The 16,676-nt window shown below is 38.2% G+C and overlaps 1 protein-coding gene and 1 long non-coding RNA gene across 2 annotated transcripts in view; one reads left to right on the top strand and one right to left on the bottom strand.

Annotated features, from left to right (window-relative positions):
• NWD2 (NACHT and WD repeat domain containing 2) overlaps positions 1 to 16,676 on the top strand; it is a 182,600-nt gene that overhangs the window by 93,324 nt on the left and 72,600 nt on the right. The window contains exon 3 of the mRNA XM_021701675.1: positions 3,214 to 3,330. Coding sequence (XP_021557350.1) covers positions 3,214 to 3,330 — 117 coding nt within the window. The remainder of the gene's footprint in view (positions 1 to 3,213; positions 3,331 to 16,676) is intronic.
• The window catches only part of LOC110590845, a 194,990-nt gene that overhangs the window by 170,838 nt on the left and 7,476 nt on the right, over positions 1 to 16,676 (bottom strand). The gene's annotated exons all lie outside the window — the stretch shown is intronic.

The following is a 16,676-nucleotide window of genomic DNA, read 5'->3' as shown; positions in this document are numbered from 1 at the left end:
TCATTCTTCTACATGTGGCTGTCCAATTTTCCCAACATCATTTGTTGAAGAGACTGTCCTTTTTCCACTGGATATTCTTTCCTACTTTGTCGAAGATTAGTTGACCATAGAGTTGAGGGTCCATTTCTGGGTTCTCTCTTCTGTTCCATTGATCTGTGTGTCTGTTTTTGTGCCAGTACCATACTGTCTTGATGATTACAGCTTTGTAACAGAGCTTGAAGTCCAGAATTGTGATGCCACCAGCTTTGGTTTCCTTTTTCAACATGTTAGAAACATGTTGTGTCTTCATCCATCTCAAAGTATTTTTTAATTTCCTTTGTGATTTCTTTCTTTGATTAGAAGTATGTTGATTTCCATATATTTATGAATTTCCCAGATTTATTACTGATTTTTAATGTCATTGCCTTGTATTCAGAGAACATACTTTATTTCATTTAAATACATCTTAGTTTATTGAGGGTTGTTCTATGATCTAATATATGTTCTATCCTGGACAGTGTTTTATGTGTACTTAAGAATGTATATTCTGTTGTTCTATAAATATATTAGGTCTAGTTAGTTTATAATATTGCCCTAGTCTTCTACTTTTTAACTGATCTTCTTCCTAGTCATTCTTTCCTTTATTGTATGTGGGATATTTAAGTCTCCACCTGTTATAGTTGAATTGTCAGTTTTTCCCTTCACTTCTGTCAGTTGAATTTAATGTATTTTAAGACTGTTATTAGTTGTATATACATTTATAATTGTTACATCTTCCTGATGGATTGACCCCTCTATCATTATAAAATGTCCCTCTTTATCTCTGGTTACACTTTGTTTTAAACTCTCTTGCCTGATATCAGTAGTCATGTACGCTTTCTTATGGTTACTGATTGCATGATACATCTTTTTCCATCCTTTCACTTTCAACCTCTTTGAGTCTAAAGTGTCTTGCCTATAGACTGCACATAGTTGGATCTTGTTTTTAATCCAGTCTGACAATCTCTGCTCTGATTGGATTGTTTAATTCATTCACACTTAATGGTGTTAATATAGTTGGATTTACATCTGCCATTTTACTTTTTTTTTCTTATATCTTTGTGTTCCTCTATTTCTTTTACTTTTTTGCTTTGTGTTAAGTGAACATATTCTAGTGTGACATTTTAATTCCTTTAATAATTTTTTCACTAGTTTGAGTTATTTTCATATAGTTATTCTTAGTTATTCTAAGTTATTAGTTATTATAAGTTCATTGTTATTCTAAGACACATACCAGAATCTACTTATAATTTATACCAACTAAATCCAGTGAGCTATAGAAAGATTACTCCTTTATATCTCTATTCCCTTTTTCTGTATGTGACATTTATATATGTTACAAATCCAATTATATTGTTATAATTACATGATTTTAGGTGAGAGACAAGCAGGTATATATTTATAGCTTTTGTGATATTATCGCTTATATTACTTATATTTACCATTTGTTTCTCTTCATTTGTTCTAAATCAGACCTTTCCTCAGGTATGTCCAAACAGTGTCAGCCACAAGGATGGAGAACAGGCTCTGTGAAGGATTGTCCGTTTGTGCACAGCACGACTAAGAGTTAGCATTCACACTGCAGATTTGTGTGTTGGACAGTTTATTGGTAGATGGCCAAAAATGTCTTGTTCTAATGATCTCAGTAATTTACAGAGCTGTCAAATGAAGGTTTCTGGGATGGTAAAGTGGTCTGTGCCTGTGCTTTCCAACATGAGAGTCGGTAGCCACATGTGGCTCTGGAGTACTTGAATTAATTTTAATTTCTATTTAATTTTAAATAGCCGTAGCTACAGGCTCTCATATGGGACACTGAAGTTATCATCTCAGATGGCCCCTTCCTTGATACTGTGGTTAAACCTTCTAAAGTAGATTAAAGGGAAGAGCCCCCCCCCCAAATATGATAGTTTCATTTATTATAAAACTTACAGACTGGACCATGGGAATATTATTTTAAAAAGTTGTTCTATCTTTATCAGCCATCTAAAAACTCAAATGCAGATAGACAAAGAAATGATGCAAACACAGCCATGCAGGGCCATGGCCAAGAGATGGAAAGTGCACAGAGTCCCTGAGGTCTGCTTGGGGCACAAGGGAGGACCCATGCTCCGTGCTTCCATCACACTAAATGCCGTACAGCCAGTAAGGAGGGGAGGGTCTTTTTCTGCTTGTGGGAAACAAAGGAAGGAAATCTTCAAAGCTACAATTGGAAACTTTTCCTTTATGTAGAACAGTGGTTGAGTAAAGGGAATGAAACCCATATTGCTCTTCGTAGCCGATTTTTCAAAGAGTGTGCTTGTAAATGTCTTTACAGACTCTCAGAATCTTCCCTCATAGTCTTTGAAGTAAGGAGATTGAAGATCCTATTATCCTCACTTCTCATTAAGGCATACCACCTTTCATTGTTTCCAATACATGGTTTTCAGACATGTCTTGATGAAAGCCAAACTGCTTTCAGATGAAACAAACATAAACAAAATGTCTATCCCCATGAGATAAAGCATCATAACAGGTTTTTTTTTTAGGTTTTTTATTTTTTTAAGAAAGTTCAATGTTTGCCTTTAGGTCAGTATATTAATTGCCATTGTGCTTTTCCCTTCTCATATGTATTTTTTTTTTAGATTTTATTTATTTGAGAATGTGCACAAGAGGGGGGGGCTCAGAGGGAGAAGCAGACTCCCTGCTGAGCAGGGAGCCTGATGCACAGGGTTTGATCCCCGAACTCCGGGATCATGAGTTGAGCAGAAGGCAGACGCTTAAATGACTGAGCCACCCAGCCCCCCCCATATTAAGATACACAGTAACATTATACACTATTTTTTGTCTCAGATAATGTGGTAACCATATCCCAGGTGCTTCCAAACACTTTTTTTGAAATCCTGTTACCATTTCAATATAATGAAAGCCTGCCCTGCAAAGTCTCTGACATTTAACATTTCAGTTTTCTCTGGGGCCATGTCAATAGTATAAGGAAAAAAAAAGAAATTATAATGTTCATCCGTAGCCCATCATGGAATAAAAAATATATCTATTTGAATAGATCTTAAACATAATTTTCCCTCGTAAGGGAAAACATGCTGCAAAGAGAAAAGTTAAAAGTCACATTAGCTTAACATTGTAAATAAGAATAAAGCCCACAGGTAAATGAAGTTTTCCTGCAGGTAAATTAATGCTGCCTCATCCATTGATTCCCAGGTCATAGATCTCTACTGGGGCATCGATGAAGACGAATGGGACAGCCCAGAGCTCCAGAAGACTCGCATGAAGCTGCTGGAGGATTGTTTGAAAACTTCTGCAGGTCCATGTTTTGTTGTGGGTATAAAAAAACTAATGCTTTATACGAAATTGTAGATGACTGAGAATTGTTGTGGATATGTGATTCTTAAGGACTTTTAATTATTTTGAATGAGGAAAAAATACTGCCTTTTCTGTGTCTATTTAAAACCTTTAAACTGTCTCCTTGCCCTCAACATGTGAGAACAAAACCTTCAGCCTTCCATAAGCAGCACTGCAAATTAATGGTGAATAATTTGAAATGGTAATCGAAGGGATGACTGGGGTTTGATGACAACTTCCACACCACCTTGTGATCAGCAGAAAGGATTACTATGTCAGTCCACACTGAACAGCCTGATTTTCCTCACACTGTGTAATGTATTCGATCACAGTGTCTCCATGTCTGGCCACTAGAATTTTTGGCAGTTTTTTAACACAGTGACTGAAACATTGTTAAAGTCAACCAATATAGAATGTCAAATCCACCAGCAGAAAATGATACCCTGTGGGGTGAAAAAATTTGTCTTTAGATTGATCTTCAGCTAGATGTTCATTAAAAGCTACAAATTAACAGATTTTTCAAGTGGAACATTATTTACCAAAGAATACCCACTCTTCTATCTAAACACAGTGGTAGTAAGATAAGTAGGTCATTCTATAGCAGGCGATGGTGTAAAATCACTGTCTGCATTTAGCTTAAGAAAGAACCTTATCCTGAATCCAAACAGATTCTAGCAATTGATACAGAAGTTGCCCCTCTCAACGCAGGATGTTCGGAGGCTGATGGAGGAGCATTAAAATTACTAGTGAATGCTTCAAGGAAACTCTCATACGATTAAAAGCTAGGTCTGATGTATCAACAAAAGTTTTCAATATTTATTTGCATATCTGTTAAGCTCCACATAGGATTAAGAAGACAGAGATGCTATCAGAAATCTGACCGGTTGATACTGAAGTTCTTACTGAGGATAATAAAGTACATAAAAGCTCTACAACATTTTTAGTATCAGTATATAAATTATTCACTCTCTACTTATTGAATGCTGCTGGGCCAGGAATGGTTCTTAGTGCTGGGGATATGGTAGGCTGACCCACATGAAATGGTTATTTTGTGTGCCAGTTAGGATTTAACCTTAGATTTGAGCTAAGAAGATAAAACCTTTAGAGCTTGCTTGCATGCTTAGTTGGGGTCAAAGGGAGAGGGCAGGCAAAAATGAAGGAAATAAGGAAAATCATAAGTGCTATGGAGAAAAATACAAAAAGGAAGGAGAAGGCCTCACTGATAGGGTGAGGGAAGACCCATGAGGGGAGATAAGAAAGGGGAAAAGAAAGAACCAGGTAGATTTCCAGACCAGAATGCCCCAGGGAAAGAAGATGGAACCATGCCTGGCATGTTGAGGGAATAGTATGAGCACGAGGGGAGAGGACTGCAGAGGAGGCCCTATCTTGGGCTTTAGCATCTTGAAGTTGGTTACAGAGATTTTGCTTTCAGTGACCTGAGAAGCCACAGAGTGTTTTGAGCAGAGGACTGAAGTGATCTGATATATTTTAAGGCCCACCATGGCTGCCAGGTGTAGGATAGAGGGCAGAGCATGGAGCCCCCTTAGAAGGTTAATGCAGGAAGCCCAACAAAAGCACATGGCTTAGGGGGTTGAAGAATGGACATCTAAAAACAGTGACAACACAGAAAGTCCTGAAAGCCATATTAGATATCTGAAGATCTAGTAGTGGTAGGGGTTTAAGACTTTTCCCATGGGTCTTCAGAGGATAGACTAGGACCAGCAAATGGAAAGTACATGGAGACAGGTTTCAGTGCTGGGTGAAGAAGTTGGAGGATTCAGCATTCACTGGTTTTGGGGTCTCACAGATCCCTGGGTTCTGACATTTCATAGCTGCGTGATAGTGGAGGAGTTTCCTTACTACCCTGAGCCTCAGTCTCTTGATCTGTGAACTGGAGATGATGATTATCATTATCTAGCTCCTGGGGTCATTCTGAAGATGAAATGAAACTCCAGGGCTCTTTTGTAGCGTCTCACCTGTGGCAATCCACAGTAAGTGTTCGTTGTTACTTGTGGTGATCACTGTTATCCCTCAAAACCATTTAAAGATGAAATCACCTGGCCCAAATTGTAATGAGTGCATCACCAAGAAAGTTGTCCTCAAAGGAGAGAATACAACGCAGTCGGGCAGGGGTGCCAGAAAAGAGATTCAGACAGTGGAGATGAGTCAGACCAGGTTCCATGATGCTTGGAAGCTAGATTTGGGAGGTATGCCCTGGGAAGTCACAGTTGTGATGCTCTACACAGCTCTGTCCTGATCCAACCTCAAATTCAGGAATGAGAGAGACATTCTCCCCTCTTTTATCTCCCTGTGGTGCGTCCTACCCAAACTAACTAAAATTAGTCATGGCCATTAATTCTAACAATTTGCTGGTAGGGGAGTGCATAAAGCCTGCAAGTTCCAGCAGGTTCTGAGAGTAGAGGTTAAGTGATGGAACATCAGAAACAGCTTCATTGAGTGTAAACAAACGATTTATCCCTCCTCCTGCTCACTGCTACATGTTGAAACTCACGGCAACCATGATGAAACCCTGTGGATACAGCTAGGATATTCACCCCAGTGATCCTAAATCAGGCAAGACTTAACCTCACTGCTTATGGGAAATAGTACATCTCTTCCTTCCTTTCCTGTTGTAACTATGGTAACAGCAGGCATCTCGGTATCGCTCTTGAGCTCGTTTCCTTGCCCCGTGCTTCTTTATGGTACTTGTAGAAGTCATGATGACCCCTGTGGGTTGCAAAGCACGGCATATTATTTTCCCTAATGCTAAAGTCTTTCACAAGAAAATTCACTATTGCTGAATGACAAGGTTTTTATATTTTCAAAGGCTTTACAGATATTAACCCTATGTTACAGATAAATTCAGGAACCAAACAAAGCTTTCATTTTAAGTACCCAGGGGACTGAGGCCCAAAGGAAACCTGGACTTAAAGGTTACATGTGCTTGGCTCTTTCCAGCTTCCTTTCCTACAAGTTGTCCTTTGGGATATGGCCTGAGGTCATAGAGTCGGGCAGGCTGTGCCCGTTCATCCTACACAGCTGTCTGTACACTGGTTTTTGATCACAAGAATGGGATGGAGTAAGGGGCCTGTCCCTGTGTCCAGTTCCCCCCCTCAGGGGATTGACTCAGGAGACATGTCATACTGAGAATACATCACTTTCTTGTAGGAAAGCACCCACAGTGGGGACAAACCCAGTTTTATTTCACAACCTGAGTTAGACCTCTGGACAGGGTAGTTAACTAACCTCACCATGCTTTAAAATGGGGAAATAATAACTATAAATGACAAGTAAATGTTGAATAAATAGCAAAGGTTTGTTGTAGGAACCAAATGTGATTGATAGTTCTTTATAAAGGGCTACACAGCCATTAGTTATTAGTACGTTGTGATTTAAGTTATTTTCAAATGAGAATAAAAATGTTTTTACTCATAATGGACATTTCTGTGATACTGGAAAATTTTCCCTTTGAAAATGATGATGATAGTCTAAATGTAGAAAAGCACTAAGACTTGATTCACACTGTCAGATATTAAAGTCATATATTAAAGGGTTTTTGAGTTCATTCTTAACAAATGTTATAAAATGTAGAAAGTATATGTTCATTTGCTAGATATGAATTTGCTGGAATGTACTTAATTAAACCATTATCTGCTCCGGAGGAGGGATTTTGACCAGGACTGTTCTTAACAGGAAGACAGCTTACAGTTGAGGTCAGAGTCCTTATCTGCAGAGAATGGCCTCAGCCCCTCCCCCCCGAAGTATGGAAGGGTTAGCAGAATGTTCCCCACCAACCTGTCCCAGCCACTTAGTCCATAAAAACTCATTAGGAAGGGGGAGAGGAATATTGTCTTTTGGAGAGAGCAGAGTTCTCTCATCCCCGCCCCCTCTTCATGATGTGTGTTTATGGAGAGGAGGATGGGTTTTCGTCCTGTCAGCCTTCCAGATTTGAAGTACAATTTCTTGTGACATTCGACCACTGACCCTGGACCTTAGATGAAGTCCTGTCTCTTGGCCAAAGTTGGTAAAAACAACTACTCTGCTGGCTTGAAGAACTGGGGGTTTGAAAGCTTCCTCAGAGAATTAAGGGAGCTGCCCCCAAGTGTGTAGGAGCTGTGGGGAATGCAGACGGCACTTCACTCCATCCCTCAGTCCAGAGTGGATGATGTAGAGATTTACTGAGGGAAAGGTGTGGGCAGGCTGCCCCAGGGAGGGAGTCAAGCCAGGCCCGTGCAGGGAACCAACACAGGGAGTTCCGGTTACAACGGACTGAGACAGGTAAGAGAAGATTCCAGGACCTCAATGAGACTCAAAGGGGCATTCCCTATATCTTAGAGTCAGGCCAAAGAGAATGCTGCCTGTGGTAGGCTTTGTCAATTCCCAGAAGTCTCAGGGAGCCAAAGCCCATATAGCATCCTCATCGGGGGACCAAATATAAACAGACATAATTTGTCAGCATTGGATAGAGAAGCAGCTGAGACCAAAAGAATGGGACTACTGCCATCATTCTTACCTGAGTGTAAGTGGATGCCCGGACTTCCACACCCCACCCCTACACACACCCCCTGCCATCGGCGGCATAGATGGTACGAGCAGAGGGTGGGCCCCACTCTTGCCTGCCACAGGCAGCTCCTGGCAGCCACACTGGACCGTGCACAAAGTGGGAAGAGGGAACCTCGGAAATCAACATTTTCAGCTGGGCTAAATTTCAAACCAGAAGGACGAAAACAGAAAGGGTTGGACTGAGAAATCTATCATTACTGAGCAATTTTAAGTTTTTCCACTAAGCAGGGAGTAAAGATGAGACAAAGCAAGGTCCATAGTTGTTACTGGTAAGAATTAAACCTTCCCATATTTGTACATCCCTGAGGGACACTATTGAATGAAACCTACAGCATAGAGATCAGTTCTTTATCACCTGTGTCCCCACTTCCCTTCAAAACTACATTATGCTGCCTTAATGGTTCAGATTCAGTTTAGTTTTTTAAAGTAAATTTCAGTTAGGGAAAACTATACAGTTAGAGTTCTGAAATCACTGAATTTGAAAGAATGTGTTCTTACAACAGTTGAGCTTTGGAAAATATTTTATCCATATTCCAGTATATTATTGATTTACCATTTTCAGTATACTAAATTAAATACAAACATGAAAAAAATATAAGTCTTGGTTTGTACTTAAGTAAAATGTGCAGGGTTTTGTATGATTTAGTTCTCCTATTTGTAAGTATAGGTTTACTAACCAAAATGTACTAAACATTGAAAAATAGTTGTTGATCTGAACTGGAAAAATCATTTAAATTAATCTAGATTTTTTAAGTACTTTCTTTAAAAAACTAAATAAAAATCTAAAACCTTAGTTTTTCAGATACTTTTTTTTTTAATAAAATTAAGCTTGTCCAGTTGAAATCAACTAGTCGTCATAGCTCTAAAATACGTTCCAGACAGGTTCCAACAATAAATTACCTCATCATCACCAAAGGAATATTACAATGGGCAAACTTGAAAATTATTATTGAAAAGACCGTTATCGTGGTAGAATCCAAGAGATCCCTTTAGTTCATTTCTGCTAATATATATAGTTTAAGCCACTGTTTCACAGTTCACATGGTATGGCATGTTTTGGGTGGCAAAAAGAATTACGGAGAAAAGAAAGTGACCGAGAGAGCAGTCAGTCTCTGTGTAACTTAGTTAGTAAGAAAAAATGTTCATTGAAAATTACGGTCCAAAGGACTTCTGCTTCTGAGGAGAACTCCAACTTAAAAAACTATAAACATCCTATATTTACAGAGATCGTAGAGCTATGAAGACATAGATGATTAGACAAGTTAATTTCCAGAGAAAAAAAGCCCCTTCTTGGCGAGCTGGATTTATAGATGGGGGAGCCCCAAAGTCTCAGTGGTTTTCTCCATGAGACACGTGCCGATCAGTGGGCAGCATGGGATAATGGAAACCAGATGGAAAAGCAGAGTGAAGTCTTCTTCCACAATCTCTTGGTGTTTAGTAGACAAAGTCCGCTAAAACCTAACGTGAATATTCAAGTCTTGCCTTTGACACATTTTAACTCAAAGTCAACTGAATCAACTAAAACTACAACCTTATTGTACCAAAGTTCAAATACTGGAGAGACTATCACGTTAGCCTCTTATCCTAACATAGGAAAAGGAACCTATAAATAACGGTTCTTTTAAATACCCAGACAAAAATAGATAAATGGAATAGAATAGGGAGCCCAAAAATAAATCCACATTTATGTGGTCAATTAATCTATGACAAAGGAGCTAAGAATATACAATGGGGAAAGGATAGTCTCTTCAACAAATGGTGCCCGGAAAACTGAACCACCTTCTTTACACCATACACAAAAAATCAAGATGGATTAAAGACCTAAATGTGAGACCTGAAACCCTAAACTCCTAGAAGAAAACATAGGCAGTAATTAATCTCTTAGACATCAGCCTTAGCAACATTTTTCTAGATATGTCCCCTCAGGCAAGGGAAACAAAAACAAAAATAAACTATTGGTACTACACCAGAATAAAAAGTTTTTGTTCAGCAAAGGAAGCTGTCAACAAAACAAAAAGACAACCCATGGAATGGGAGATGATATTTGCAAATGATATATCTGATAAAGGGTTAATATCCAAAAATATATGAAGAACTTACACAACTCAACACCAGAAAAGAAAGCTGATTAAAAATGGGCAGAAGAGGGGTGCCTTGGTGGCACAGTTAAGTGTCTGCCTTCAGCTCAGGTCATGATCCTGGGGTCCTGGGATTGAGCCCAGCATCTGCCTCCCTGCTAAAAGTGGGGGGTCTGCTTCTCCCTCTCCCTCTGCTCTTGTTCTTGCTCTCTTCTCTCTCTCTCTCTCAAATAAAATCTTTTTTAAAAAAAATATGGGCAGAAGACATGAGCAGACATTTCTCCAAAGAAGACATACAGTAATAGAAGAACCATATGATCCAGTAATCCCACTGGGTATTTACCCAAAGAAAACAAAAGCACTAATTCATATATGAATTATTTATAGGCACCCCTGTGTTTTATTGCAGCATTACTTACAGCAGCCAAGGTATAGAAACAAGTGTCCATCCATAAGTGAATGGATAAAGAATCTGTGGTGTATATATATACAATGGAATATTAGCCATGAAAAATGAGATCTTGCCATTTGCAACAACGTAGATGGACCTAGAGGGTATTATGCTAAATGAAATAAGTCAAAGAAAACAAATGCTGTATGATTTCACTTTTATTTTGTAGTTTCAAGTTTTTATTTAAATTCTAGTTAATTAACATACAATGTAATATTAGTTTCAGGTATAGAATTGGGTAATTCATCACCTCCAACACCCAGTGCATCACTTACAAAACCCTGCACATTTTACTTTAATCCATCACTTACAACACATGTGCCCTCCTTAATTCCCATCACTCATTTAACCCATTCCCCCCCACCCACCTCCCCTCCAGCAACCCTCAGTGTGTTCTCTATAGTTAAGAGTCTGTTTTATGGTTTGCCTTTTTCCATGTTCATCCCTTTTGTTTTTTAAATTCCATATATGAGTGAAATCATGTTGTCTTTCTCTGACTTATTTCCTTTAGCATAATACTCTCTAGCACCATCCTTGTCATTGCAAATGGCAAGATTTCATTCTTTTTTATGGCTGATATTCCATTGTGTAAAGCTACCACAACTTCTTTATCCATTCATCAGTCGATGGACATTCAGCCTCTTTCCATAATTTCTCTATTATTGATAATGCTGCTGTAAACATAGGGGTGCATGTATCCCTTTGAATCAGTATTTTTGTATCCTTTGGGTAAATACCTAGTAGTGCAATTGCTGGATCATAGGGTAGCTCTATTTTTAACTTTGAGGAACCTCCATACTGTTTTCCAGAGTGGCTGCACCAGTCTTACATTCCCACCAGCAGTGTAAGAGGGTTCCCCTTTCTCCGCATCCAAGCCAACATCTGTTGTTTCCTATGTCGTTAATTTCAGCCATTCTGACAGGTGTGAGGTGATACCTCATCATAGTTTTGATTTGTATTTCCCTGATGATGAGTGATGGTGAGCATCTTCTCATGTGTCTGTTAGCTATCTGTATGTCTTCTTTAGAAAAAAATATCTATTCATGTCTTCTGCCCATTTTTTAACTAGATTACTTGTTTTATGGGTGTTCAGTTTTATAAGTTCTGTGTATATTTTGGATACTAACCCTCTATCAGAGAGGTCATTTGCAAATATCTTCTTCATATGATTTCACTTATATGTGGAATCTAAAAAACAAGTTTGACCAAACAAACCAGCCAACAAACAAACCAAGAAAACAGACACTTAAATACAGAGAACTGGCAGTTTCTAAGGGGGAGGTAAGTGGGGATATGGGTGAAATAGGTAAAGAGGATTTTAAGAGGTACAAAATTCCAGTTTTAAAATAAGTCACAGACATGAAAAGTACACAACAGGGAATATAGTCAATAATAGTATAAGGGTGTATGGTGAAAGATGGTGGCTACATTTATTATGGGAGCACTGAGTAAAGTATAGAATTGTTGAATCAGTGTTGTACACCTGAAACTAATATAACATTGTATGTTAATTATGCTTCAATAAAAAAAAATGCCCAGAATACAATGAAAATTACAAGCCATGCAAAGAATGCCATGAAATAAAATATGATTAATAAACAAGAAAAAGTAGATAATAGAAATCATAGACCCCAGATGCCTAAGACAATAGTTGGCAGGCAAAGGCTGTTAAATAACTATTTTAAATGTTAATGAAAATAGAAGAAAAGACAGGTAAAATGAATGAGAAGATGGATAATTTCAACAAAGAAATGGAATCTATAAAAAATACAAAAGAACGAAATGATATTTTAGAATTAAAATATACAGTAGCTAAAAGTTAGAACTTATTTGATGGGCTTAATAGTATACTCAATACAGTTAGAAGACTGGATTAGTGAACTCAAAGAGAAGTCAATCAAAATATCCAAATTGAAGCACAGATTTTCTTTAAAAGAGTAGGAAAAACAGAATGAAGTGGAAGAGACATGTGAGGCACAAATCATCTCACATAAGTGTAATTGGAGTCCCAGAAAAAGAAGCTGAGAAAGAGAACATGAAAGAAGTAACAAGTGGGAATTTTCCAAAACTACTTGAAGACATCAACCCACACAGGTTCAAGTAGTCAGTGAACTCCAAGCAAAACAATTGCACCTGAGTACATTGTAGTAAACTGTGGAAAAAAATAAAGAGGAAAAAAAACACCTTAAAATCCATCAGAGGAAATATATATATATATTACCTTCAGAGAACAACAGAGATGCTACCAGTTGACTTTTTAATAGAGAAATTCTGGAAGTCAAAAGATAATGAAATGACATCTTTAAAGAGCTAAAAGGAAAAAACAGCCAAGCTAGATTGCTCTACCTAGTGGAAGTATCCTGCAAAAGTAAAATGAAACAAAGATGTTTTCAGACAAAAACAAAGGCATTGTCATCAGCTCATCCACATTTGAAAAAAAAAAAAAGTAAAAGATGGTTTTCTGCCTTAGAGAAAATGACCACAGATAGAAGCTCAAATCCATAAGAAGGAATCAAGAGCACTGAAAAGGATAAGTAAGGTTAAAGAGTATTGACTTTGTTAAGCAACAATAATAATGCTGCGTAGGGATTGTAACATGTAAGGAAGTAAGAAATAAGACCAAAATAGCTCAAAGGGCAAAAGGGACAAAGGTAGTCTTGCATTATTTGGGAAGTGATAAAAGTAAAAATTAAAGCTGATCTGTAATAAGTCAAGGATGAATATTGTAACACACCTATATATAGGAGAACCACTAAATAAGGATATGAAATAATATAAAAATTTCATGTGAGAAATTAAATAGAATAACTCCTCTAAAAGAAGACTAGAAAAGAAGAATAAAGAATGGGTGCAATAAATAGAAAAATTATAGCCTTAAACCCAACTATTTCATTAAGTGTAAATAGACTAAACAATTAAAATACAGATTCAACTATGTGCTGTATACAAACCAAAAGAAAGTTTTGTCAATACCACAGAGTGGGCTTTAAGCTAAAAAGATAAAGGAACATTTCACAATGATAAAAAGTTCAGTTCATTGAGAAGATGTAATAGGGGTGCCTGGGAGGGTAAGTCAGTGAAACGTCCAACTCTTGATTTCAGCTCAGGTCATGATCTGAGGTTGTGAGATTGAGCCCCATGTCAGACTCCACGTCAAGTTCTCTCTCCCTCTCCCTCTGCCCCTCCCCCCTACTCACCAGCGCACACGTGCACTCTCAAAAAAAAAAAGATATAATATTCCTATATTTATAAGCACCTAATAACATGGCTTCAAAATACAGGAACACCTCAAAGATATTGAGGGTTTGGTTCCAGACCACCACAATAAAGTGAGCATCACAATAAAGTGAATCAAATGAATTTTCTGGTTTCCCAGTGCATGTAAAAGTTATGTTTATACTGTAGTCTATTAATAGTATTTGTTCTAAAAAAAAAAAGTATTAACTTAAAAATATTTTATTGCTAAGAAATGCTAACCATCATTTGAGCTTTCACCAAGTCATCATCTTTTTGCTGGTGCCGTTTGATAGCATTCTACCCCCAGTAGAACTTTTTTTAAAAATTGGAGTCAGTCCTCTCAGACCCTGCCAGTGCCTCACCAACTTAGTTTAAACCCTTTGTTGTCATTTCAACAATCTTCACAGAATCTTCACCAGGAATAGATTGCATCTCAAGAAACCACCGTTGTTGCTCATCCAAAAGAAGCAACTCGTTATCTGTTCAAGTTTTATCATGAGCTTGAAGCACTTCAATCATATCTTCTTCAGGCTCTCCTTCTAGTTCTCTTGCTTTTTCCACCACATCTGCAGTTACTACCGCCACTGAAGTACTGAACCCCTCAAAGTCGCCCCTGAGGATTGGAATCCACTTTTCCCAAACTCCTGTTAGTGTTCTTTTATTTATATACATCTGTTTCATTTTCCCATGAATCACAAAGGTTCTTACTGGCACCTAGAACCATGAATCCTTTCCAGACAGCTTTCAATTTACTTTACCAGATCCACCAGAAGAATCACTGTCCATGGCACCTACAGCTCTATTAAATGTATTTCTTTAATAAGACTTGCAAGTTGAAATGAGCCCTTGATCCGTGGGCTGCAGAATGGTTGTGTTAGCAGGTATGAATATCACATTGATCTTGTCCATCTCCATCAGAGCTCTTGGGTGAGCAGGCGCGTGGTCAATGAGCAGCCATATTTTCAAAGCAGTCTTTCTGAGCAGCAGGTCCTGACGGCGGGCTTATTCAGTAAACTGTGTTGTTAACTGATGTGCTGTCATCCAGGCTTTGTTGTTCCATGTAGAGAGCACAGGCAGAGTTGATTTAGCATAATCCTTGAGGGCCCTAGGATCTTTGAAGTGGTAAATGAGCACTGGCTTCAACTGAAAGTCCCCAGCTGCATTGGCCCCTAACAAGAGACCCGCCTGTCCTTTGAAGCCAACCACTGACTTCTCTCTAGCTGTGAAAGTCCCAGAAGGTTCCAACAGAAGGCTGTTTTGTCTGCATTGAAGATCTGCTTAGTGTAGCCCCTTTGTTAATTATTTTGCCCCAATCTCCTGGCTAATTTGCTGCGGTTTATACGTGAGCACCTGCTTCCTCACCTTTACGCTCATGTTGTAGAGAAGGCTTCTTTCCCTAAACCTCATGAACCAACCTCTGCTAGCTTCAGACTTTCCTTCTGAGCTTCCTCACCTCTCTCAGCGTTCACAGAATTGAAGAGAATTAGGGACTTGCGCTGGACTGGGCTTTGGATTAGGGGAATATTGTGGCCGATTTCATCTTCTATCCAGACAAGCATTCTCCCTGTCAGCAATAGGGCTGTCTTACCATTCGTGTGTTCACTCAAGTAGCACCTTTACTTTCCTTCAAGAACTTTTACTTTGCATTCACAATTCGGCTAGCTGGTACAAGAGGCCTCGCTTTCAGCCTCTCTTGGCTTTTGAGGTACTTTCCTCACGGAGCTTAATCATTAGCTTTGGATTTAAAGTGAGAGACATGTGACTCTTTTTCTCTTGAGCACCTGGAGGCCATGGTAAAGTTATTAATCAGCCTAAGTTCAATATTATTGTGTCTCAGAGAATAGGGAGGCCCAAGGAGAGGGAGAGACAGGCAACTCTTGGTGGAGCAGTCAGAACACACACATTTACCAATCAAGTTCACTGTTCTCTATGGATAGAGTTTGTGTCCTTCCCCCAAATAATTACAATAATAACATCAAAGATCACAGATCACCCTAACAAATACAGAAATGGAAAAGCTTGAAATATTTCAAGAATTAACCAAAACGTGACACGGAGACATGAAAAGTGAGCAAATGCCATTAGAAAAAGGGCACTAATAGATGTGCTTGATGCAGGGCTGCCACAAATCTTCCATTTGTAAAAAACACACTTATCTACAAAGTGCAATAAAGTGAGGTATGCCTGTATATAAAGCAAAGCTTGACACAACTAAAAGAGAAATAGTTGGAAATTTTTATGAACTTCTTTTAGTATCTGAGTAAATAAGCAGGAAACAATCAGTAAGTGTAAGATTTGAATAATTATGACCCACAATGACCCAATTGACGTTTATGTTGTTGCTGTTACAACCAATAACTACAGATTACAGATTTTTTCAGTTACATACAGAATATTTGCTAAAGTATTAAAGTGTGATTCATCCATATGGCAGGTAATAACACAAGTCAACAAATTTCAGAGGATTGAAATTATACTAAATTTGTGTACTGACCTCTGTGGAATTAAAAAAAAAATCACCGCAAGAGAACTGTAGAATCTCCAAATATGTGGAAGTTAAGCAGCATAGTTTTAAATAAACCATGGGTGAAAGAAGAAATATCACAAGGGGAATTTTAAAATATTCTTAACCAACTAAAATGAAAACAACATCTAAATACATGGGGTTCAACTAAAGCAGTGCTTACAGGAAAAAAGGAGGAAATGCATAGTTTCCAATGTGTATATTAGAAAAGAGAGTTTGGCAATTAATGATTTAGTTGCCCATCTCAAAGAGGCTCAAAAAAGGGAAAATTAAACCTGAGGAAATTAAAAGAAAGAGACCCATTCATCAGAATGCAGCAGCTTTTAAAACGCTTTCAAAGATTCTCAGTACTATTTGTACCTGTAAAGATAAAAGGATGATGGGATTTCAGAACTGGAAAGAGCCTTGCGATCATCATATAACTAAGTAGTAAAAAAAGAAAAATCCTATGTTTTACACACAGGTAGAA

The sequence above is a fragment of the Neomonachus schauinslandi genome, chromosome 2, assembly GCF_002201575.2.
Source record: "Neomonachus schauinslandi chromosome 2, ASM220157v2, whole genome shotgun sequence".
Lineage (NCBI taxonomy): Eukaryota > Metazoa > Chordata > Mammalia > Carnivora > Phocidae > Neomonachus > Neomonachus schauinslandi.
This window is presented reverse-complemented; position numbering and strand designations above follow the sequence as displayed.